Source organism: Marmota monax, unplaced genomic scaffold (assembly GCF_021218885.2).
Source record: "Marmota monax isolate L192 unplaced genomic scaffold, Marmota_monax_Labrador192_F-V1.1 WCK01_AAM20220418_F8-fsc00127, whole genome shotgun sequence".
Lineage (NCBI taxonomy): Eukaryota > Metazoa > Chordata > Mammalia > Rodentia > Sciuridae > Marmota > Marmota monax.
This window is the reverse complement of record NW_026692894.1, coordinates 1366689-1391039: the sequence shown is the minus strand read 5'-3', so window position 1 is coordinate 1391039 and position 24351 is coordinate 1366689. Positions and strand designations below refer to the sequence as shown.

Sequence of the window (24351 nt, the reverse complement as noted above, 5' to 3'; positions counted from 1 at the left end):
TGCGCGATGCTTCTCGGAAGAGGGGCGGGACGTGCCCGGCTGGGGTTAGAGGGCGTGGTCTCAGAGGCGCCTGCGCGGAGGCGGTTGGAGGGAGGCCCGATTCCCCTTTGTTCAGGTTCGCCATTTTGCGAGGCAGCGGCAGTGGCGGCGGCAGCGGCGGCTGGAGCCTCTGATTGGGTTTCGGGGTCCGGTACTGGAGCCAATCAGCGCGGGCAGCGAACCGGGGGAGCGAGGCACGGTGAGTATGAGGAGCCAATATCCAGCGGCCCAGAGCCGGCCCCAGCGCCCCGATTGGCGGGTCTCGCTGACCACTCAGGAGAGGCCCAGGCGCCCGTCGAGCCCGGGGAGTCGAGCTGAGCCTAGCCGAGCAGGGCGGCCGGAGGCCCCGGCCCGGAGCCTGCTGGCGACTCGGGGCACTCCCGGCCGGGGCCTGCAGGGGCCGCCCAGTGTGGGGATGGCGCCCCCGGGGGAAGGCTCTTTGGGTTCTTGTCCCTTGTGGGGTGCCAGTGCCAGTTGGGGATGCAACCTCTTTCCTCCGACCCTTATGCCTGGGTTCTCCGGCCCCGGACATGCGGGTGGTGGCCTTGACTGCCACAATTGCCCCTACACTCAACACAAGCGTGCCCTGGGCCCCGGCGGTTTTCCCCGTCCTTCCAGCCTCATCCTTAAATCCGCCCTTGTACTCTCCACGCCCCGACTCTCGGGACGAAAGGACCTCCCGCGGGCACGTGTCCCCGGCCCTGAGTGAGTCCGGGCCCCTGTGTCCGCAGCCCCTGTGGGTCAGCAGGGAGGCCTGGAAAATACGCGCGCCGCGGCCACAGGCTCGGAGTGCGGCGGGCGGAGCTGGCCGGCCCGCCCACGCCGCAGGCCGCTGCTGACCCGCTCCGCCACTCCGGGCAGGAGAGAGGGCCGTTGGTTCTCCCCTGTCCCGCCGCGCCCCCCCTCCTGGCCCACTAGCCCCGAGTCTTTGGCCGGGCGCCGTTACCACCCCCTTTTGGCTCGTCATTTCCTCTCCTCCCCGCCTCGCTTGTCCGGGCAGGACCGCACACCTCCGTGCTGGAGCCCAACCAAGCGGTCCGTCTGCCAGGCCCGGCCATTCGGTGCTTGGAACCTCACTCTTAGAAGATTGATAGCCCTGCGCATTCTTTCCCGGAGGCTGGACAACTACTGTTTATATTATTTGTCTTCTCCGTTGCTCATTCTGTGAACTCTTCCTCCCTTGGAAATGTACCGATTATTATTTTTTTTTCCTTTTACCTTTCTGTGTCACTTTAAAAGTATCTGACTTGACAGTTCTGGCCACACATCTGTCCGTGGCTTTTTTTTTTTTCCTGATATACTTCTAATCCCGAGAAAGTGTTGTGGACTTTTTTTGTTGGCTGAGGGGGAAACTCATCACCTATGGTGCTGGAGAAAGGGAGTGGGTAGAGGTAAATAAGAGCCGCACCTGCTTGATGGAGATTTACAGGTGAAAGGCAATGAGTCTAAATGGTTAGTGCTGTGTAGGGGCCAGTTTCCGTCCTGTAGTGTTTTAAGAGCAATCAATGGCTCCTGGCCACATTTTTGGTTAGCCTTGACAGTTGATATCTTTGGACGGAAAGAATGGAAGAGCATTGCTTTCAGAGAGAAGCATGTTCAGAGGCATCATATTGTGTTGTGTTTTTGAGGCAAAAGGATAAAGTAGATTAAAGAAGTGGGCAATAGTAATGAGATTAGGCAAGAAAGATCACCCATATAGATCTTGCCAAGAAATTGTTTAGAAGCAGTTATTTTGTCTGGAGGTTCAGGTAGAGGGGAATCTAGAACCTGTGGGTGGCATGCATATTTTTTTCCCTCCTAAGATTGGAAAGCTAGTTTCTCATTTGTGGATTGTGTCCCATGGTAGTGGTGGACTTCTTGGGGGCTAGAAAGTTGTTTTTTCTTGGGAGACTAAAAATTATTTTTACTCAGATGAAACATTTATTCCAGTCCTTCCTCCATTAACTTAAGTATATGGTAACTTTTTTTTTGTTTGTTTTAATCACATTTTCTGAGGTCAAGAAAACTAGTTCAGTATTCTTTCCACTATTAAAACTTGTTTTTCACTTTTTAGGAAGAGTTTTTCTTTGTTATTTAAATTATTTTTTAAATCCTATTAATTCTCATATTATTTGTAGTAGATGGGACAGCATGGGTTAGATGTTTTTAAGAAGCATTTATATTTGTATTTGAATCACGTTTTAATCTTGGTAGCTAAAAATAAGTACATTTGATCATTTTAAAAATACCAAATACTTTTGCCTGATATCTTTCCACTGTCACCCTTACCCGGCAGTGCTAGAGATCTAATGCAGGGTCTCACCATCTAGGCAAGTGCTTTCACTGAGCTACCTCCCCACCCAACTAGACATCTTTGCAAAAGGCATTTGCTCAATACCTCAAGATCCTCCACCTGTGTGCAGAAAAACTTTGTAGTATTGCCTGGCATTTTAGAGACAGTAGTGTGACCTTTCTCTGGGTGTGGGGCCTTATAGTATACTATTAATATGCTGAAATTTATATCCCCAGCCCTTTTTATTTTTTGAGAAAGGATCTCACCGAGTCTCCAAGGCTGACTTCAAACTTAATTCTCCTGCCTCAGCCTCCTGAGTTGTTGGGATTACGGGGGTATACCACCACACACAACTACTTCTTACTCCTTTACTAAATTTAAAAGTATTCTTTGAAGTCAGAATCTTAATCACTTTTTTTTTTTCTTTCCAAAATCACTAGAACAGTGTCTGACAACATGGTATACCGTACAGGAGAGAAGGGGCAAATTAGGAAGCTCCAGTTCAAAAACTTCAAGGGAGATGGACATTGGACAGCCCAATGTTGTCCAGCCTTTTATCAAACACACATGAAACTACCCTTTTCATGTGTTAAGTTTTGAAATTTTTAGTGAGTCAAACTGGCCATTTTTAATAATAAAATTTAGAATATTCAAGTGCATTTTATGTTGTATAAAGATAAGTAATGTTTCATGAAATGTTTTAGCAACATGTTTTGTAGTTTATGTGTGTACTGAATTGTGATACAAAGTGTATTTCTTACTGTGATTTGTGGTTTAAAAAAATTAAAAGTTAGAGATCCTTAGAAAAGTAAGTCTAATGTTTACCTGGTAATGATTGTCAAATGTGATCAGAGGGATTTTCATAGGCTTGCAAGTTGAGTTTCTGGAAGGGTTGATTTTAGAATGTTATATGTACAAATAGAATGGATACCTAGTCATTGGCCAAATTTCTGCTTCTGCAGTTGGAAATGGCAGGGCACAGATGCTCTGGGAAGAGAATTTTCATGCTAACCATAATAAATGCACACTCTCATTCTTTCTCTCTTGGAGGAAAAAAAAATCAAAACTTTGTGTTACAAGTAAGAGCTAGACAGACTAAATCTGGTTGACTTAATTTTGTCATAATCTTAGGCAGAGAAGCTCTTGAGGAAAGACAATGTGTCAAGATTGTGTTACAGTTCCACTAACTGAAGTTCACAGTAGTGAGAACATATGGCTTCACTGAAGCCAAATGCTCATAGCATCCACCATTAGTAGTGTCAGTATCGAACTCCACTCCACACTGAATCATCCCCTCATTAATGTTAACGAGTTATGCTAGATTTTGAGGCTTCTTCTATTTTTACCCTTCAGAGTACAGTGGATTTAAATGTTCTTAAATTGGAGCATTTGTATTATCAGAATAAACTAATTAAGAAAATCTGTATGTTATACATATATTAGTCATTCCCATGTGCTTCAGGTTATATTTTAGTCTGATAAGATGTGAATTTCTGACTGGGCTTCATGGTGTCTGTATTCTTGCTACTCAGGAAGCTGAGCCAGGGAGGCTCACTTGAGCCTAGGAGTTCAAGTCCATCGTGGGCAACAGAGCAAGACTCAAAACACACACAAATGTAAATTTCTGGAAATTAGAAGAAGAGAATTTGGTTGAAAATGTTGAAATACAGAGGACATCTCATGATCTTTATTTTTTAGTTTAAATATTGGGATACAATTTAGGCTCAAAGTATAATCATTATAAGCGAGCACTTTAATGAGTTTAAACAGATATATACCCCTGCATAACTACCCCCATAATGAAGATGTAAAACATTTTTATTACCAGGAAGTTTGTAAAACTCCATCTGCCTTTCTACAATCCAAAGGAACTACTGATCTGTTTTTTGTGTTTTTTTTTTTATCTCTAGATTACTATCTTATAGTAAGGTTCATAAAAATATCCTGACCTTGATTTTATTAGTTTAGAAACAGGTGTATTGTGTGTTAGAGACTGGTTAAAATTTGAGGAGGTCTAGCAGAGCCACTTAGTCTGGCTGATAACCTGATTTTTCTGTACTATATTCAGAGTTTCTCCAGCTGACTTAGTCCACCAATTCAAAAGAGACTGGTATAAAAATCAGAAGATCTATATGTCAGTATGCAGTGAAAAATATCAGCTTTACATATGTGTTAAGCCTATTAGTTCCCTATGTGTAAATCCAAATGGTGGCCAGAAATGTGCATTCTGATGGAGCAAAGGCAGTGATTTGGACAACCATATAGCCACAAGCCACTGTGCTAGGATGGCATAGCCATCCTGTCATAAATAAAGACTTGTATAAGCTTATATTGTACCTATTTTGACTATGGGGGTCATAGGCGTGATTGGTTTTTAGATTAGATTATGTATTTCCTCCCCAACAATTAGTGTAAAATTCTTTGAACATATAGTAAAGTTAAGAATTTTACAGTGAACACCTGTATACATACCATTAACATTTTTCCATACTTACCTTACCAGACCCATTCATCCATCTTACTTTTTGATACATTTCAGAATACATTTTAGTATAGTACACTTCCTCCCAAGTGCTTGGATGTATATGTGAATGTTGTGTTACCTTTCTGATGTTATAACAAATACTTTAGATAATCAACTTATAAAGTGAAAAGGTTTATTTTACCATTCAATTTTTGGATTGATTGATTGGTCCCATTGCTATGGGGCCTGTGTCAAAGCAGGACATCATAGTGGCAGCAGATGTCTTGGCAAAACTGCTTACCTCATGGCCAGGATTCAAAAAAAAGAAGTAGAAAGAGATAGAGGAATAGATAGCGGTTCCCTTGGAGGACAGACCACCAGTGACTAGAAGACTTGCCATTAATTCTCTCAAAGTTTTCTTTCCAGTAGCACCAAGCTGGGGCGTTGGGGGAACATTGCAAATGGAATCTATTTTGATTTCTTCATTTACAACATGGTATTGAGACATCTTTCAAGTGATTAATCTCATCTACCACACATAGACTGATGGAGAGTGGTACTTCACTTTGCCCCTGTAATGTGCAACTTAGTGCACAAAATTTTATCTTTCAAATTTTGGAATTTATGAAGGCCTAGAGAAAAATTGAAAAGGAATGGTTTATTTACATTTTGTTTATTTCCAAAATGAAGTTAATCTTTGGAATTTTATAATGTTACTGTTTCAATCAAATCTTTATTCTGGGTTCTCATATCACTTCAGTTTATCTAATTGTGTCCTTATTTCAAAAAGGAGTCTTCAAATCTGAAAGTGTGTGAAAAGGATAGATTTGAACAGTTACTGGTTATTTGCTGACTTTAAGGATTTGGCAGGTTGTTCCCTCCACCATCACCCTCCCTTATACTGGGAAGTGAACCCAGGAGTACTCTATCTCTAAGCTACATCCCCAGCTTTTTTTATTTTATTTTGAGGCAGGATTTCATTAAATAGCCCAGGTAGGCCTCAAACTTGAGATCCTCCTAACTCAGGTTCCCAAATATTAGCTGGAATTACAGAGGTGTGCTACCCTGCCACGCTTACAATGGTTCCCCCTTATACAAGATATCTTTCCATAGTTTCAATTACCCACAGTCCCAAAATATTAAATGGAAAATTACAAAAGAAAATAACTCATAAGTTTTAAACTGTGTTATTCCAAGTAGTGTGAGAAAATCTCACATTGTTTGGCCAAAGACAGGATAGTGTATCCATGCTAATTCCCACCATTAATTGTTTACTGGCTCTCTCAACTGTCGTACTGTTGGTTGCAGAATCACACTGCTTGCATTCACGTAATGTTCATTTTACTTAATAATGACCCCAAAGTACAAAAGTAATGATGCTAAGGAGACACCAGTGCATAAAACGGAAAGACAGATTAACTCCGATGGTGTGGCAAATTTTGACATTGTATAATGTCTTTTTTAGTTTTTGTATTATGATACAAACTCTTAAACTTTTGCTAGAGCTTTCTTAGTGCTACCAAATGGAGATTTTCTTATCTTTTTTTTTAGGTGACACAATAATTGCACTGTTCATAGGATAGAGATTTTGATATAAAAAAATTTGACTTCACATTTGGAGTAAACTATTTACTAAATAATAAACCCTGAAATTTTAAATTGCTTACCATATATAGTGAACTAGAGTAACATGTTTGATGGGCAGCAAGTGTGTGGTACAAAATAAAGAATCTTTATTCTCTAAAGTACTCCCACAGATCTGAAAATCTGTGTTAAATAGACCTTGCAACAAAGATATTATAGCTTAATGAGTATTGCCAAGGTGTAAGTGTTGTTCTGGTAGTATTGAAAGGTAAGATCGCTTATAAAAAAGGACTAAAAGCATTTTCATGAAAATGGTGTTGTGATGTTATTTTTGACCATGTAAGTCTAGTTAAAAATAACATTGATAATTAACATTTTCTTTTATCCCATTTTATTGTAAATGTTAAACACAGTTATAATTTGACAATCTCATTTTAATTTATTTTCCCAACTTTTCTAACAGGAGTGCACCACCTCACAGGCTTCTAGGCTCTCCAAAGTGAAGCTCACTGTGGACAGGATTCTATCTGGAAGGGGCCATGGATCAGTATACAGCGAATAGCAATAGCTCAACAGAGCAGATTGTTGTGCAGGCTGGACAGATTCAGCAGCAGGTATGAAAGCAAAACATCCTGAAACATCACAGCAGTGGAACTGATAATAGCACAAATTGGCTGTTACATGATTATTGGGAATTATTTAAGAGGTACCAAATCTAGTGAAATATTTGGTATAATTTATGCTAAAGTGTTATGAGTTCATGACCATCTAGAATCTGCTCTTTATGGGAGCCTGGTTTAATAATAAATTGCCTCTTTGGTCTCATTGAAAATGATAACATCTGGTTTGTTTATCTGATGGACATTTGGAGTTTGGGTTTTTTTTTTTTTTTTTTAATCATTATTATTTTTCAACCCTCCCTCCCACCCCTTCTTTGAGCTAACTTGTGATTTTGTAAAGATTTGGCCATAGTACACACCACTCAGATTTCAAGAAATTCATCATTCTTTGATGTGGTCCACCCTAGTACCTATTCTAAAAAGCTTTAGTTCAACACTCAGATATTATTTAAACATGTGGATAACCACATATTAGAAAGAAATTCCCAGCTGCTAGTTTATTCCTAAATAAGATAAATTGCATCCTTGAATATATACACTTTTTGTCTAGATTTATTTCAGTAAAACTTCACTTTTTTCCCAATCCTAGAAGAAAGGGGAAAAAAGAAATGTATTATGCTTTCATTTGACCTTAGGCCAAGATTGATATCTTAGAAATAGTTTTTGCATTCAAAATCCAACTTAGCAAAGTAGGGAGAGCAAAGGAAGTGTTAATGGTGACTTTTTCTGATCTAATAATCAAAGGAATTAGCTCCTCTTGATTAAGAGATTATTTATACTCCCTTGCTGCTTTTCCCTTCCTTGTAGCTGCTGTGGCTCTGGCAGCTTCCTCCAGCTGCCTTTGAGAAAGGTACAAAGGGTCCTCCGTGCAGGCCAGTGTTGTGGTGTGTGGATTTCTATTCTGTCAAAACTTATGAGAATATCAAAATAAGGTTGAATCACTGAAAACATTGTTTCTAAGACAGTTCATTTGGATAGAAATAAGTCTTGGTCTTGGGACATAAAAGCAAATGACTATGAAGATGATGGTTCACAGTGATTAATTCATCCTTCCTTTATTGGTGATTGCATTTAAGCCCCAGAAATTCTTCATTGTTTCTTGTGAACTTATTTGACGAAATATAAAAAGGATTAAAATTATGTAAGCAGAAGAGTGAAATATTTCTGGAGGGAAAGTCTATATACAAATTTTTGTGTTAATGTTATTTGGCCTTTTTGAGTGTGGAAGTAAGTTTTAAGGTCCATTCTGGGTGCAGGATGCTTATATCTTTGATCCTGCCACACAACAGTTCAGTTTAGGGAGACTATACATTTTGAAAGCCCTGTGTAGGGTAAGGCTTTTGAAAGAAGACTTTCCTCCCCCTCCCACAAGAGGTAAGGTAATCTCATGTCTTGAACTATACATTTCCTTCCTGATACATTTCAAGATCTTCCTGTTCCTGTTCTCAGCAGCAGGGTGGTGTCACTGCCGTCCAGTTGCAGACTGAGGCCCAGGTGGCATCTGCCTCAGGCCAGCAGGTCCAGACCCTCCAGGTAGTGGTGCCCTCTCTGATTCTTTGTGAGCACTGCATGAACTTCTCCTTATGTCTGGTGCTGTATGTGTTAGGATCTCAAGTAGGAATCAGTCAGTTGCATGTTTTTGATGCTTCTAACTTGTCTTTGAGGCTAAGTTGCCACTTCCCTAATGTTCCATGCTAAGTCATGTAGTGACTGCTGTATCTGTTTTCAGAAAACTGTATTTGACTAGTGAGCAAGTCTCTGGAAAAGAAACAAACATGACAAGAAAAAATTCTTAAAAGTGGCATTAGGACTCATAAAGTGCTCAGATTCAATCTGCTTGCATGGCAAAATTTCATGAGTTTGTATTATAGTTGAGAAGGAATTTTACACACATGCAAATTAACTAGGCTGTTTATTATTAAAGGGACAACTTGATTGTAAAATAATAGTTGAGCAAGGTTTAAGCACAGAATCATGTTGATGTCTTCATAACTATTAGTTTTCACTACCTTTCCTGGGAAAATAATGACCTGTCTTACTACTAGATTTGTAGAGCTTATTCCCATTCTGTTTGGTTCAGCAGGGTGGGATACAATTTCAAGACTTAGGTATTAGAGCGACCCTAATGATTCTTAATAGTTACTTGGATATGCTTAAATAAAACGTATATTTTAAAGGTTTCTAAACTGAACAGTGCAGTTTTTTCATTATGTATGGCCGTGTTCATTGCCATAAATTAGGGTTAAACTTTGGCCTGTTCCTATTTTCAAAAAAACAATACAAACAAACAAACAAAAACAGAAGTAGAGGCACTAGTCTTTTCTTTGTAGATTACTTTGATTAAAATGACTATATTGGGCTGGGGTTGTGGCACAGCGGTAGGTCGCTTGCCTTGAAAGTGCGAGACCCTGGGTTCGATTCTCAACACCACATAAAAAATAAATAAATAAGTGAAATAAAGATATATTTTTAAAAGACCATATTTTTGAAAAATTATAAAATGTATATGCCCTTTTTTCTTTCATTGAATTGGAAATGATTCAGAGTAGGGTCTAGAATATAAAACCAGCATTTCACTTTATTACTAGTGCTGCTAAGAATCCTTTTTAACTGTTTCATACAGTCATTTCACTTTACCCTTTCAACTCCTGCCTCTGCCACCAGTAGCATTTAGTGATGATATAATGCAACTAGGTCTGAGCATAAATTGGTCTAAAAGAAGCTGAGCTCATTGGTAGTCCTGAACTTCATTGGAATCTTAGTTCAATAGCTTGTTTATGTTGTTCATGCTTGCTTCATCTTATTAATGTATAAAATAGTATTTTGGATTGTCGTTAACCACTTGTGGAATGGGAATGTAACATGCTCTTAACTGTATGGCTTATTGTCTGATGCATGTGTCCTTGTATCATTTATGTGTTGTAAACACAGTGAGCTCTTTGGAGTCTCAGTTTTATCATGTGCATATAGCATGTCAGTGGGGGAGGAAATTAAGACAGTGAGTAGCCAGAAAATGATTAATGATGTGTCTTGTAACTACTTAAATAAATTGTATTTTAAAGAAATGGAAACCTTTTCTCTAAGGGTCTCATTATTTTTGGAGAATTCTAAATACTTCCTGCAGTTACTCATGCAGTAAGTCTTCTAATAAATCTTTTCTGATACAGCATATGCAAGCATTTGGCGTAGCAAAGGGAATTTGAATGGGGAAGTAAGGGAAGGAGAAACATGAAAGTCAGGCTGTAAAGTCCTTAAAGTGAAATTTCTCATGAAATAGTTAAGCAAAACCTAGTATTTAAATATTTCTGTAGATTTAGTACATTGTTGGCAGTGGTGGTGGCAGTGGTAGGAGGGTCTTACTATCCTACTCATCTAGCACATTAATTTCTGGCATTAAGAATGAATATAGTCATACAAGTATTCTTTTGTTCTCTTAAATAATTCCTCAAAACAAAAATTGAACATGAAAATGAAAGTTTGGGTCTCTTAGCTGCTGTGTTGATCATTCCTGTTTATTCCTAACATAGCTTATATTTTGGCTTCCAGAAAGCATTCTTCCTATTAGGTATTTGAGGTTTAAGATGTGGTGGAGCACTTGCAGTGACCTGCTTTCTAGAGTAGTTCATTTACTTCTAGGCCCTTGAAAGTTGGAAATTCTGTTTGTACACTTGACTGCTCTAATTTCGGTATTTGTCATTGCTTCTGATAAAGCTAAAATGACTGTAGATACTACAAGATGCAGTGTGAGGAACTTTACCATGAAGATTGCAAACTGACCAGAAAATATTTGCAGGAAGTCTTTAATAGTGGACTTTTTAAGCAATAAACATCTAGATTCAGAGAGTGAAGATAATAAAATGTGTACATTTCACTTTTGCTTGAGAGACTATGGGGAAAGGAATCCTCTGCATAAGCTTTCAGGACTCATGTTACCCACTTTCCTAGAGCAGTTTGATTTACTCCCTCTGGATTATTTGGAATTGCACTCAACCATCCATCACCTTCCTCTCAATTCATGGTTTGCAGCCCTCACAAGAGACCATTCATTCATGGGTATTGGTTTAAAAAGGAAAGCTTTATTTGGTGATAAATGTCTTGTATCTTTTAATACTTCTGAAGATTTTAGATATGCTCCATTATATCAGACCTTAAAAGATTCAGTTTGGTGTTCAGTCAGAGATACCAGGGATATTTGAAAAAGATAAATTGAGAACTAAGCTTATTTTCCTAGTATTTCTCCTACCTTTCCCCCCTCTAGCAAGTTAACAGAATAGTTCCAGTGATTGTCTTAGTAAAAATAATTTTGTGTCTTGTGTTATTTCATTGTTCTTATTTTATTTCATTCTAGGTCCAGGGCCAACCATTAATGGTGCAAGTCAGTGGAGGCCAATTAATCACATCAACTGGCCAACCTATTATGGTCCAGGCTGTCCCCGGGGGACAAGGTCAAACCATCATGCAAGTACCTGTTTCTGGGACACAGGGTTTGCAACAGGTGAGTGCTATTTTAAAAATGTTTCAAAAGTCTGTCACATAAGAAGTTTAAAAGAATAGGTTGTTGAAGACTGCTAGACAGTCATGTTACATTTAATTGCTTTTTACCCACTATTTCTTACTTAGTTAATTTTCTTTCTTTGTAGTACTAGTGATATAAAGCAGAACTATGCAGAAATTTAACCTCTCCAGTTAGGGCTAAGATATGAGCATGATCTTGAATTGCTATAAGGAATATAAAAAGATAACGATCTCTTTTATTAAGTGATTTATTGATATAAGTTATATTGGCACACTTGAGGGTTAGGGGAGGGAGTATACCAACCTGCTTTGGATTGTTTCTAGTCAGAAATGTTATCCTTCTCATTTTTTCCCAAATAACTTGTTATTTTTCCATATAACTTGTTTTTTTCATAAATAATGGAAAAGAAAACCTACCTAAAGATGTACTTACAGCAAAATTTGATAATCTGAAATGCTTTACTTTAAAAGAAATGAAAATAAATAGTATTTCTCTTAGAAAGTTAGGAGAACAAGAAAATGAATGAAAAGCAGGTTAAAATTAATTTGATACAACATTACCAAAAATATAGAAAGAATTTTTAAAAAGCAAGATTCTTTTTGAAAATCAATTAAAAAGATAAATCGACTTGAAAACTGATTGGGAAACAAAACAAAAGTAAATAGGACATAGGTGTAGAAGAAATTGAAAGAAATATATAGGGAATGCTAACATGCAACTCCGTGGCATCAAAATTTTAAAATTGGAGGGATATTAAATTGGTTATATCCACTGCTAGAATGGATGTGGAAAAACAGAAGCACACATTGGTTTTGGTCATTTCCCATTGGGAGGTCATCTCACTATCTCTTAAATACATAAACCATTTAGCAGTCCCACTTGAGAATCTATCCTATGGGAAGAAAAGTATCAATGTGTAGAGAGAAATGTACAGATATTTAGTGCAGCATTGTGCTAGCAGAACAATTTTTTGTAATCTGAATCCATTAATTATGGAAATGATTTGAATAAATTATACTCACATATGAAGTATTATGTCATTGCTAAAAAGGATGAACTGTTGACTTGGGTTAATGTTGAAGGATTTTTAGTGAAAAATAGTTTGCAAAAACAATGTTCACTGTGTGGTTGCATCTTTAATCGGTATCAATTCCCTATGGGTATATATGTTTATGAGCCCAGAAAAGGAGATGTGGGAGAATATTAAATTTTTACTTATCTGAATAGTTTAATAGTTACAGTAAATAAGTTTTAAAAAATCAGCCATGACACTGCTTATAAATTCAACTTGTAATTTTTGCATAATCCCTTGTATTTTTATGTGTAATTTATACCATGCCCATAGGTTTTTTCTTTACTTGTTCTTTTATTTACTTATTTTTAAAAAAATATTTTTAGTTGTAGATGGATTCAGTATCTTTATTTTTATGTGGTGCTGAGGATCCAACCCAGTGCCTCATACATGTGAGGCAAGTGCTGCACTACTGAGGTTCATTCCCAACCCCCTCAACCTGTTCTTTTAAATATATATTACATTGTTTTCTTAGTTGTCATTTTTAATTCCTTCATAGTGTTCAATTTGATGATTCAGAAATTCAGAATCCTTAAAGTGTAGTTGAAGGTTTGGGGGTTTGTTTTTGCTTTTATAGATGAGGCTATTATAAACATAGATGATTACAGTTTTACTTTTCAATTGAGTTTTAAGTGTAGTTTCAAAGTGGGGTTGCTTGAGCAGAGGGTAAGAACATTGTTAATGCTATTGGCATATTTTTACCAAAATCGAGTTGTAGCTGAGATTAAAAATAGTTTCCACATTTCTCCATGCATAAATGTATGAAGCTCTAAATTTATTTTCAATGTGTGCTTTTTCAATTTCACATTGCTCTTTCATTTCTGCCCTTCCTCTCTCTGCCTCTTCTCCAGTCCCTGGTAATGATGCCTTCTCCACTGTCAAATAGAGACACTATGATCAAGTTGTAGGCACAGTATACTGTGAGAGTAGTAACCTAACTTCCATTGCCAAGCCATTTAATCATTGGTTTTTCCAACCAGAAATGTAGTTTATGTAGGTGACATCTAGGATTCATTCTAGTTCTGAATTCTCTGATTTAATGACATTTGTTTTTCTTGGAAGAGTTGTGTATTTCCCTGCTTTTAAAATAGGATTGTAACTAATTAAGCTGAAAAATTACTTACACACACACACACACAAAGCTATAGGTGAGATTCCAGTCTCCCTTAAAATGCTTAAGGTTTAAATCCCTTTTATGTAAGAAATGGCTTCTTATTAGTGTTCATTGATAGTCATTATTTTAAAAAGAAAAAAAAAGGTACTTCTTAACCTTTTTTGAATTGTATTCTCCATTTTAGCATTTCTGTGAAACCATACACCTTCTAAGAAAAAGGATAGATATCTAGATTGCAAAACATTGCATATAATTTTTAGATTAAGATTCTTGGCCTGATATAGACAATAGAATCAGAAGAGAGAACAAGGAAATAGATACAAGAATATTGGGGAACAACATCAGAAAAAGGCCAGCAAACATTAATGATAGCACTGAATATTAGTGAGGGCATTGCATTGGAAAGAAGATTAGGATCATTCACGTTGTCTTAGTTACCTATTTTTGCATAACAAATTATCCCAGAGGTTCAAAACTAAAACAAAAAAACATTTCATAGTTTCTGTGGGTCAGTAATCCTCGTACTGCTTAACTGGATTCTGTGGTTCAGTATCTCTCTCATAAAGATATCTACCTGTGCTACCATCAGTTTACCATTGACTTGGGAATGATATTTTGAATACATATAATATCATCTCATCAGTGAAAAGCACTTCAGAATATTGTGGGGTCTTTTTTGTTTTTGTGGCACTGGGGATTAAACCCAGGGTTTTGTGCGTGCTAGTGAAGCATTCTACCACTGAGCTACATCTCCAGCCCCAGAATGTATTTTTAAGTGAACATTCTTCTAGAAATAAATGACACCCCTGTCATCTTTTTAAAAATAAACATTTATTCCCCAATATCAGATATCCAGACCATATTAACATTCCCTGATCATTTTATAAATGGAAAATAAGTTGTCACTAATTCAAAATTGAGAGCACAATAGGACTTCTGTCTTTTTCCCCTCTTCAAAGCATTTCCTGTTTTCTAGAGAAATTCATTTAACTAAAGGAAAGTGGTGGCAATAGAATACCATTTCTTTCTTTGTGTTCTTTTCCATAGATACAACTGGTTCCACCTGGACAGATCCAAATCCAGGGTGGGCAGGCTGTGCAGGTCCAGGGACAGCAGGGTCAGACCCAGCAGATCATCATTCAGCAGCCTCAGACAGCCGTCACTGCTGGCCAGACTCAGGTAATGAGTCAATTCAAGAGGAGAACTGACTTTGAAAATCAGATAGCAAAACCAAGTATTTCATATATAATAGAAATGGGGAAAGGAATCCATCAAAAGTGTTGTGCTTTAAAGGACCACATGGTCAGTTTTCTTTGGTAGATATCTTTTGGACACTATCAAATTGTGTTGTTATTTATTTCCCACAGACTCAACAGCAAATTGCTGTTCAGGGACAGCAAGTGGCACAGACTGCTGAAGGGCAAACCATTGTCTACCAGCCAGTTAATGCAGATGGTACTATTCTCCAGCAAGGTAAGTAGGTCCATAGGTTCCCTGGAACTTCTTAGGGCATCTTTTTATATTCTGAGCAATTGTAAGTGCTTCAGAAGTTTTGGCTATGAGCTCAACAGGACTCATTTACAGGACCCCATGAACAATGTTTTTTTTTTTATAGAATGGAGTTCTCACTGTGGTTGTCAAAAGACTGATCCAAGGGATTATGTGAGCTTTCAAATGTTATAGGGAAGAAATATTTCTAAATAGAAGATTGGAAATACAAAGTTTCTATATCAATAAACAAGTTAATATTTTGTCCCATTGCTGTTGTGTTTTGTTTGTTTGGTCACTCATTATTCATTCCCAAAAGATTTATATGTCTATTGCATATATAGCATTTAACCAGGAGTAAAGAAGAGTTCTCAAAGAGCCTCTAGTATAATAAGGGAGATGTGAACAAATACATATAGTGCAGGACCCTTAGAGAAGAGTGTTCCAGGAATAAATGCATAAATCTGTTTTGCTTGGGAAGAGAGGTGCTCAAATTGAACTTGAAGGCTTTTGGAAACATTTGTCAGATAGTTGGGTAAGTTAGGCCAGGCAGGCGCTGGGGTGCTTACCTATAATACCAGAGACTCAGGAGACTGAGCAGGAGGATAATAAGTTGGAGGCCAGGCTCAGCAACTTAGCAAAGGGCTGAGGATGTAGCTAAGTGGTAGAGCACTTCCTGGGTTCAGTATCCAGTATTGCCAATAAAAAGAGAATACCTCATTTAGATTCCATGACTAAAGATTTGATTTGTGAATAAAATTTTGCAGTATACAGAATCCATAGAGTACAAGAATCATGTGCTATCATCCAGCACCAGAGTCTGAGCTGGACTGGGCCCTCGTGAGAGCTCAGACTGAATGGTGAACAAGTACTGCTGATAGTTTAAAGACTTGAAGTGCTTTAAGATTATAACCCCTCAATTTGGGGTCATAAACTTATAAATTTATAAAACCTCCTGCCTGTGGCAGATTGATAATTCCTACCTATAAGAGCAGTGGGTATAGCTGTAGTCAGACTAAGGCATAGGAGAGGCCCCCATATTTTCTGGCTTCCTTTTGAAATTATTGGATTGTCCAGGGCAAGTACTCATCTCAAGAATAGATTTACTCTGGACAAGGTCCTAAACAGTTAATAGAAATTTCAAAGATTTTAATTACTTGGATTTTATGTATAGAAAACCAGAGTTAAGATTAGGAAAGTACTTTTTCTCTTGTGCTTTTCAGCATGTTTTTCCAGGGTGGATGAATGTTGTCAGGTAGAAGAGGGACTAACTGTGTTCCCTTCTTTCTGTTCTGTGTGCCTGTTTTGTTTTTACGTTTTATTTTCTTAAAGTTACAGTCCCTGTTTCAGGCATGATCACCATCCCAGCAGCCAGTTTGGCAGGAGCACAGATTGTTCAGACAGGAGCCAATACCAACACAACCAGCAGTGGACAAGGGACTGTCACTGTTACATTACCAGTGGCAGGCAATGTGGTCAATTCAGGAGGAATGGTCATGGTAAGGAAATTTACTTTTCAGCTTGCTGTTCTTATATACTGTTGTTTTCCATGTATTTTTGCCTGCTAATAATAATACAATGAAACATAATTTATTCTGAGCCCACACTATGTGCCATGGACTAATTCAAGTGCTGGAGATGTAGCAGTGGTTAAAAAGATGTAAATATCTAATTTTTTATGATTTTATTCAGAATTCAGATAATGAAAGGAAGAATAGGCTACTGATCATTGGAAAATGGAAAACACATTGCCTGTGGTGGATGAAACAAAAAATAAACTAAAAATTAGATTGTAATCATTAGAGAAACACACAAAAGTATAAATATGTGGGGAGTTGGGGTATGAGTAAAAGCTAAATACCATATGTCAAAATAGAACATTAGTTCATAGCTCCTAAATGCATAAATTAAGAATGAATAGAAGTCTGCATAGAGGTGAGAAAGCTACCAGAAGGATTATTAACCTATTTCTATATCTGTAGGCATTTAGTAGCACTTGGTCATCCTGTACCTCCCTTCCTTTTTGCTATTTCATTCTTATGATGACTGTTTCTGGCCATTCTATGGCTGCATACCTAGAAAGTTAAGCCATGAATATGAGAGGCCCAACCCTCTAACGCCTCCCTCTAACCAACAGTGGTGTTTTCTGGTTTTTTGTTTGTTTTTTGGTTTTGGTTTTGTTTTGTTTTGTTTTTTCCTGGACATAGGTTTGTTTTTTGGAGGCCTAGAGCCACCTAAGCCAATAGGCTTTCTTGTGCTTGAGCATAATACCCAGTAAAGCCTCATGAAGGGTATTGCTTTTGCCTTTTCATAAAGAGCAAAAAAGTCCAAGGCTGAGCCTGTAACACAAAAGTCCAAGATGTGGCAGCACCAAAAGATTTGTCTGAATGTTAACAGATGTACATGAAGTTAAGTGTGGTGTGTGTTTGTGGGTCCTGACCTCCCTATAAAAGAATCATCTGAGGCTGTTGTTTAAAATTCAGATAGACCTTTAGTGTAATAAATGTTCTTCAGGAATCTATATAACAGGAACCCAAAAAAACTATTTCCTATGCTGCTTGTAAACTCTGTTTTCTTCTTTGTGCAGATGGTGCCTGGAGCTGGCTCTGTCCCTGCTATCCAGAGAATCCCCCTACCTGGAGCAGAGATGCTTGAAGAAGAGCCCCTCTATGTGAATGCCAAACAGTACCACCGTATTCTCAAAAGAAGGCAAGCTCGGGCAAAACTAGAAGCAGAAGGGAAAATTCCAAAGGAAAGAAGGGTATGTGTAACATTGGGAAGGACACAAGACGAGAGCAGGAGTATCACGATTATCCTTTATGTGGTTTATTTTCCTTCTAAACAACTGAAGCTAATTAGGAGGCTATTATCTTTTGTAAGAGTTAGCACTTGTTATGGCTTATGTATAGCTTCAACTATAACAACAGAACCAGTGGACTAAATGGGATTTTTTAATTATTATTTTGGTTTGGTTTTTGGTAGTGGAGACTGAGCCCAGTGATACTCTACCAGGACCCCCCCCCCCCTTTTTTTTTTCTAAATCTATCTATTTTTTGAGACAGAGTCTCACTAAGTTGTGGAGGCTGGCCTGGAGCTAGCAATCCTCTTGCCACTGTGTCTGAACTTTTTTTTTTTTTTTTTCTTTCTTAAAAGAAATTTGGAGATAAATTGTCCTGGATTGGTAGTTAGATCATTCCTTCAGTTCTCAAGATCCCTTCTCCTCTGTCTACTGCTTTAATTAATATTTTCAGTCCGCTACTTAACAGTCCAAGGCTGGGCTCTGGTCCAGGAACAGAGGAAACAGGAAAGTTACCCTCTCTCAAGAAGTTAGATCCATCTCACTAGCCAGTGTTTAGTTACATGGTCACACCTTACGTCAGTTAAGGCTAGGAAATGCAGTCTTTTTAACTGAACAGCCATTTGCCTAACTAAAACTTGGTATTCTATTAAGGGGGAAGTAGTGATCTCTGCTATGCCCCCCTTTTTTTTTCATTTAACGTTTACGTTCTTACAGTAGTAGTTATGTATGATTAACTGCATTTTATTCATGTTCTAGGTTAAGTACTTTCTCCAAAACTTGCTCCATAATTCAAAGTCTTATCTCTTTCTCTGGTCACAGCTCTCTTGAATTTTTAGCAATGCAGTGTGTGTACTAGATAATTCTGCTGGTTCTGGCTAGTCACTAAGTGGTTTTATTTCTTATTTTAGAAATACCTGCATGAGTCTCGGCACCGTCATGCCATGGCTCGGAAGCGTGGTGAAGGTGGACGATTTTTCTCTCCCAAAGAAAAGGATAGTCCCCATATGCAGGTGAGGTGATAAGAGCTCATTCTTCTATTTATTGCCTTGTATTTTTCTTGGGTTGAAGCCTTTACCAGTGTCCTTTTGCCATTTCATGCTCAGGGACTAATCACATTCTCTAAATTGAATGCAACATAATCTCTTAGTTTTTCTCTTTGGTCTTAAAAGCCCTTGAGGTCCTGAATCCTGTAACCTTTCTTCTCTCTTCATTTTTCCCAGTTACTACTATTATTTCCTTCTTGAAATTCTTTCTTCAATTTTCATGGAATAAGTTATAGTGTTTCTTAGTGTAATAGTAACAGCAGTGTTCACTAATACTATATATGAGAGGTATTATTTTAATCATTATGTTTTTTAATTAGCTCTAAGCAACCTCAAGCCCCATGAGATAATAATTACCTATCATCACCATTTTACAATTGACGCAGATTGAGAGAAGTTAATAATTTACCTAATATAAGATACTTAATAAAATGGTTACTGAAATTAAATTAATTATCTTACAGGCATTTCTAGGTCAGTATATCTTGATTTTATCTTTAGAAATATAATTTGAATTGATTTACCTTTTTCCCTCCCAACTATGTCAGCCTGGTTCTAGTCCTCTTTTCTTTGACTTAGATATAAAAAACAATTTGTCTTCCTTCTTCCACTCTTGTCCCCGCCTTCACATTCTTGACCTCTTAGTGTGGTCTTCTAAATATGTATAACTGTCCTGCTTGAGCTCCTTCACCCCTGACCCTCTCCTATTTGCAGTTGGCCTGAAATCCAGAGTTCTTACCATGGCCAGCAAGGCACCCATGTGCTCTTGCTCCTTTCCCTCTTGCCATAGGCCTTTGTCCTTAAAGTTTTCAGTCTTCAATCTTCTTCACTCAGTCTTTCTGTATAACTGTCTCCTTTTTTTTTTTTTTAGACCTTGGTTTAGATTGGAAAGGTTATTCCTAGCCCACATAATATCTGGATGGGTCTCTTCTATTCCAGAATTTTCTCGTGCTATCTTTTTTTTTTTTTTTTTCAGTATAATTACCGTTTAATTATTTAATTTGTCTAAATGTTCAAGATCATTTTCTTCCTAGAGTACAGTTATGTAGAAAGTAGAGAATTTTATTCTCTACTGTATTCATCGGTCTTAGCAAAATGTCCAGTTTTGAGCAAGCACTCAGTAAATGATTGTAGAATTAATGAATTTCTTCCATGTACTGATAATTCATTCTGTATAAATACTACATTCCATCACACTATTGTAGTATTCTCTAAATTGATCTCCAGTCTCCTTCAATTGATCTTATACAGTAATGCAAGGTCAATCTTTATAAGATAGTGTAGTTTTTTTTATCATGAAAGTCCCTTACTCAACAATATATGTTCTTCATTTCTTAATCCACCACAAATTAGGCAATTTCTTTGTAGTTTCTAAGCAATTTTTCTCATTATGTCTCTCAACAATTGTACTAGATTTCCTCAAATGTCACCACACAGGAACACTAACAACTCTTTGAAGCTATTAGTCCTCACCTGTAGTGTTAGAGCTCCTCACTCTCACTGCTATTCATCCATGTACTGTGTGAATGGACTGCCAAATGTGGTAGGCCACTGTGCCAAGAGCTCTTCCTGATTCCAGGTGCTAACAACATGACCTTGCTCTTAACTTGGCCTCTCTGAACCTGTGTCTTCTCATCTGTAAAGTAGAATAGTGTTGGGTACTTCATAGAAATATTGTGGGGACTTCATGTAGTAATGCACATTAGGCACCTTTTTAGCCTGTCCCTAGTGCATAATGAGTGTTCAGAAAGTGCTAGTTATTATTCAAGGCCCAACTCCAGTCTTTATACATCCAGAAATCTTCCAGCCTTTTCTCAGATCTTGCCAACTGAGATTTCAGAGACTTTTATGGTGAACTAAAGGTGGTTCCTGTGGAGTATTGGAAAAATCCTCCCAGGACTGATTTTTGCCTTTACACTGGTCTCAAGTGAGAAGCAGCACCCCGAGTTTAGTGAGAAAAATCATACAGAAGACAAAAGATTTAGGAGTTGACCCTTGCTGGCCTCCCGACTTTTTGATTATAGTCCAAACAAATCACTTTATCCTTTCAAGCATCAAGTATCTACAAAATGAGTGCATTAAATTATATAGGTTTTTTCCAGCCTTGCTAAGCACTCAGTATTTAAATGTGATGATCAGAAGATGACATAAAAATGCAGCATGTCACAGTGTTTTCTCTGGGTCTGTTTCTTAGCCACCTGATTAACCCTTAAGAGTAGAGCACAGCTCCATGTGTTTAGGAAAGAAATAACACTATCAACTCTGAAGTGTTTGGTGATAGAGGTCCAGGCTACACTTTATATGTTTTTTAAGAAATAAGGTTTATTGTTTCCTTCCTAATGGAGCTACATTTAAACCATGTGGATGGACTTTAAAGATATATTACAGAACTTTGGTTTTCTTGGCAAAGTTGTACATGTTCCCTTGAGGATAAGCTTTGAAAGCCAGGAGGTCATTGTGCTATTGCAGAGGACTCTAATCATTATTATGCTGTCTTTGTCTCTAGGATCCAAACCAAGCTGATGAAGAAGCAATGACACAGATAATTCGAGTCTCCTAACCCCAGGCCATATGATGGAGCTGATCCAGGTCATATTCCTTGCCGATGTTTTCCACTGTTCCAGGAAATTGATCTACTCTTCCAATGGGACACTGACGATCACTTCTGCCCTTTTCTACAGGACAGAAACCACTTAGTTTTTAATAAGTGGCTCAGTATTATAATTGCAGCAATGTCTGGCAAATTGAAGTTGCAAGCCTTTGTCTCACCCTTTCAGTCAGGACCTATTTTAGACTGTTTAACATTTGACATTTCATGGATTAGGATGATACAAGGAGACACTTGCCAGCCCAGCAGTATACAAGCACTTATGTTGACTGGTGAAGCCAGCCAGCCATCTCAGCAGGGAAGAACATCCTTCTCAACCTGAACTGCAGTCAGGGAAGCCGCAGCTCATTCCTTCCCATGGAATCTAGATAGCATCCATCCCTCTGGTGGGGGATCTCAGGCTGACCAACTGAATAGACACTTTGTATTCAGATGGCCTCTGAGCAAGAAAGTTCCATACTGTGATATGGAAACAATAAATTCTCTGAGATACAGCCATCTAATCTGTGGTAATAATAAGAATCTCTGTGGGTTCATATTTTTGGACTCTAGGGATAAAGTGATAAAATTTTGAAGAAGCTAAAATATACATTGCTGAATCTCTCTTTTTAGCTTTGACAAGTTGTGGTCTGCTTGTCTCTGTTAACAGGTCATCAGGACCATAGGTCTTGCTGTGGCTACTTTTCAGACAATATAGAGGGTCCTGGAACTGGAAACTGCCTTTCCTAAGTAGAAAACAAAACTTTTCAAAAACTTCTTTGCTGATGCACTGAAAACATCTGTAGTAATTCCTAAACAGAGAGGCAAATTACAGATTTTCAAGTGTAGTCTTTTTGATGACATTTGGGGAATAGAAGAGTGTTTCAGTCTAGGAAGAAAGAGAAAGAGTAGTCTACCTATCAGGTGTTGTCATAGAGCTTGATTCTCCTCCAGTGGATGAGTACCTGGAATGGATCATTAAGATGAAGAGACTAATTCACATTTATTCTAAAACCTTTTTACAAGTACTGCCAGGGAGAATTTTGAGATTGAGTCCTTGACAAAGGGCCAGGAAAGCACTATTCAAACACACTGTCCTGGACATAGTCCAGGTTACCTGCTATAGCTTGATGTGGATGTTGGCCTCATTCCAGCAGCATTTTGTGCTGGCTCCAGAGAGCAGACATTCTTATTCTTCCCATGGCAGCTGATTCTTTGGTGCCATTTGCATTTGTTTTCCCCTTTCTCCATAGGCCTTGTGCAGAAAGGTTTTCACACTGCACCCATACTATAGGAATAAACTACAGTCTGGAAAAAAGTAGAGATGCCTGCAGGGTCAGGAACTGAGCCACAGTTGCCAGAATGAGTTGGACCTCAGAAATCTATTTTCCAGGTGTTGAACTCTGGGAGACAGAACCAAGATGATATTTCAGAAGAGTTGGCTGCCTTCTCTGGAAACAAAGAAGGAAAATCCAATAATTCTGAAGACCATTTGGGGTTGGCTTAAATACCAAGAGTAAAGATTGCATCCTTGATATCACTCTAAATGCATTAGGACAGAAAAGAAACCCTTTGAAGAGAAAATCAGAGGGGGAGGCCATAGTAAAGGTAGAAATAGAGGTATAGAGCTATGCAAAGGAAACTGGAAGTGAAATATCTTCCTAGATCCGGGAATCTAGTAGTTTTTCCTGCTTTCCAGGTGTCAGAGGGCTGACTGGTAAGCTCACTCGAAATTTCTGGCTCTTTTATGTTTCAGAAATTAGACCACCCCAGTTTTTTCAGATAACATTAAAGATGATGAGGAATTTATCTTGGGGTTAGTTTAGGAGTCTAAGATGGAGAGTTTAGAGAGAGATTCCTCAGACCTAATTTCTAGTGCTGAAGCCAATGGTGGTTCTAAAATACTATTTATTTGTGTCTATAAGTTTGTACATAGTAATACCAACCTCATTGTTACTGAATTTTTCATGGAGGGGGGCAAGTTTGACTTTTGTTTGAAATGAAATGCATCAGTTGTCATTTTGTCACTGCATTTCAGATAGCTCATGACCCTTTTATAATGGTTATTTTTTGCACACCGTAATAGCCCACAAAGTGGGAACAGGGGAGTTGACCTTTGGATTTTTTTTCCTTTATTACTAATTATTCTACTCATTTGTCCTTGTGACTGCAGTGATGACTTCAATGATGCAGAGCGAACAGATGAATGAATAATTGGTTTGATGCATAGTTGTGTCACTTCTTGAGAGCTTTTTTCTTTTTTTGCAGGATAATTGTAAATGTATATATTTTAATTGCACTGGTACATTGAACGTGTCAGTGTCTATGCCACTGGACCAACAGCATTTTCTAGCTACAGGGTGCCTAATAATGTCTTGATTTTCCTTTGGGGCTCACTATATAGGTTTTCTCCCAGCTGTAGGGGGAGTACAGGCTATCAATCATTGATGTCATTGCAATTGTTATTTTTTAAAATAAATTTATTAAAATACTAAAAAATGATCTGACTTTTGAGGAGTTTGCATCCCTGGATTGTAGGTTGTGTTTATAATGTTAAAATTGTGAACTTTGTAGATAGACATTTGATCTCTGTTATCACAATCTAGTAGTGTCCAGGCTTCCTAGTTTTCTCTCCCTTTTGGCTTTCCCACCCTGCTGAGGAATGTCACCTGTGGGTTAAACATAAATTTGGTCTTAACTACCTAACTACCGGAAATACTCATCAAAATGTGAGGTTATACCAGGAGCATAA

General features: G+C 38.1%; 1 protein-coding gene across 21 annotated transcripts; it reads left to right on the top strand.

Annotated features, from left to right (window-relative positions):
* The first annotated feature begins 115 nt into the window (after positions 1–115).
* Positions 116–24101, top strand: Nfya (nuclear transcription factor Y subunit alpha). Of its 21 annotated transcripts, none has more exons than XM_058581405.1 (10): positions 116–238; positions 6823–6973; positions 8432–8512; positions 11328–11474; positions 14729–14860; positions 15049–15154; positions 16520–16668; positions 17757–17930; positions 18878–18979; positions 21519–24101. In XM_058581405.1, the coding sequence occupies exons 2-10, from the start codon at positions 6899–6901 to the stop codon at positions 21570–21572; spliced, it is 1020 nt and encodes a 339-aa protein (XP_058437388.1). In that variant the 5' UTR covers positions 116–238; positions 6823–6898; the 3' UTR covers positions 21573–24101. The 21 variants fall into 21 exon arrangements, with proteins under 21 accessions (XP_058437388.1, XP_046306583.1, XP_058437386.1 ...); XM_046450627.2 differs by having other exon boundaries at positions 16502–16668; XM_058581403.1 differs by having other exon boundaries at positions 8432–8515.
* Positions 24102–24351: the final 250 nt, after the last annotated feature.

Excerpts from the sequence above, each read along its gene's own strand:
- Nfya (XM_046450624.2), top strand. The coding sequence starts at position 6,899 with ATGGATCAGTATACAGCGAATAGCAATAGCTCAACAGAGCAGATTGTT. Across the intron at positions 14,861-15,048 it reads TCACTGCTGGCCAGACTCAG|ACTCAACAGCAAATTGCTGT; the intron begins GTAATGAGTCAA and ends TATTTCCCACAG. Across the intron at positions 16,669-17,756 it reads ATTCAGGAGGAATGGTCATG|ATGGTGCCTGGAGCTGGCTC; the intron begins GTAAGGAAATTT and ends TTCTTTGTGCAG.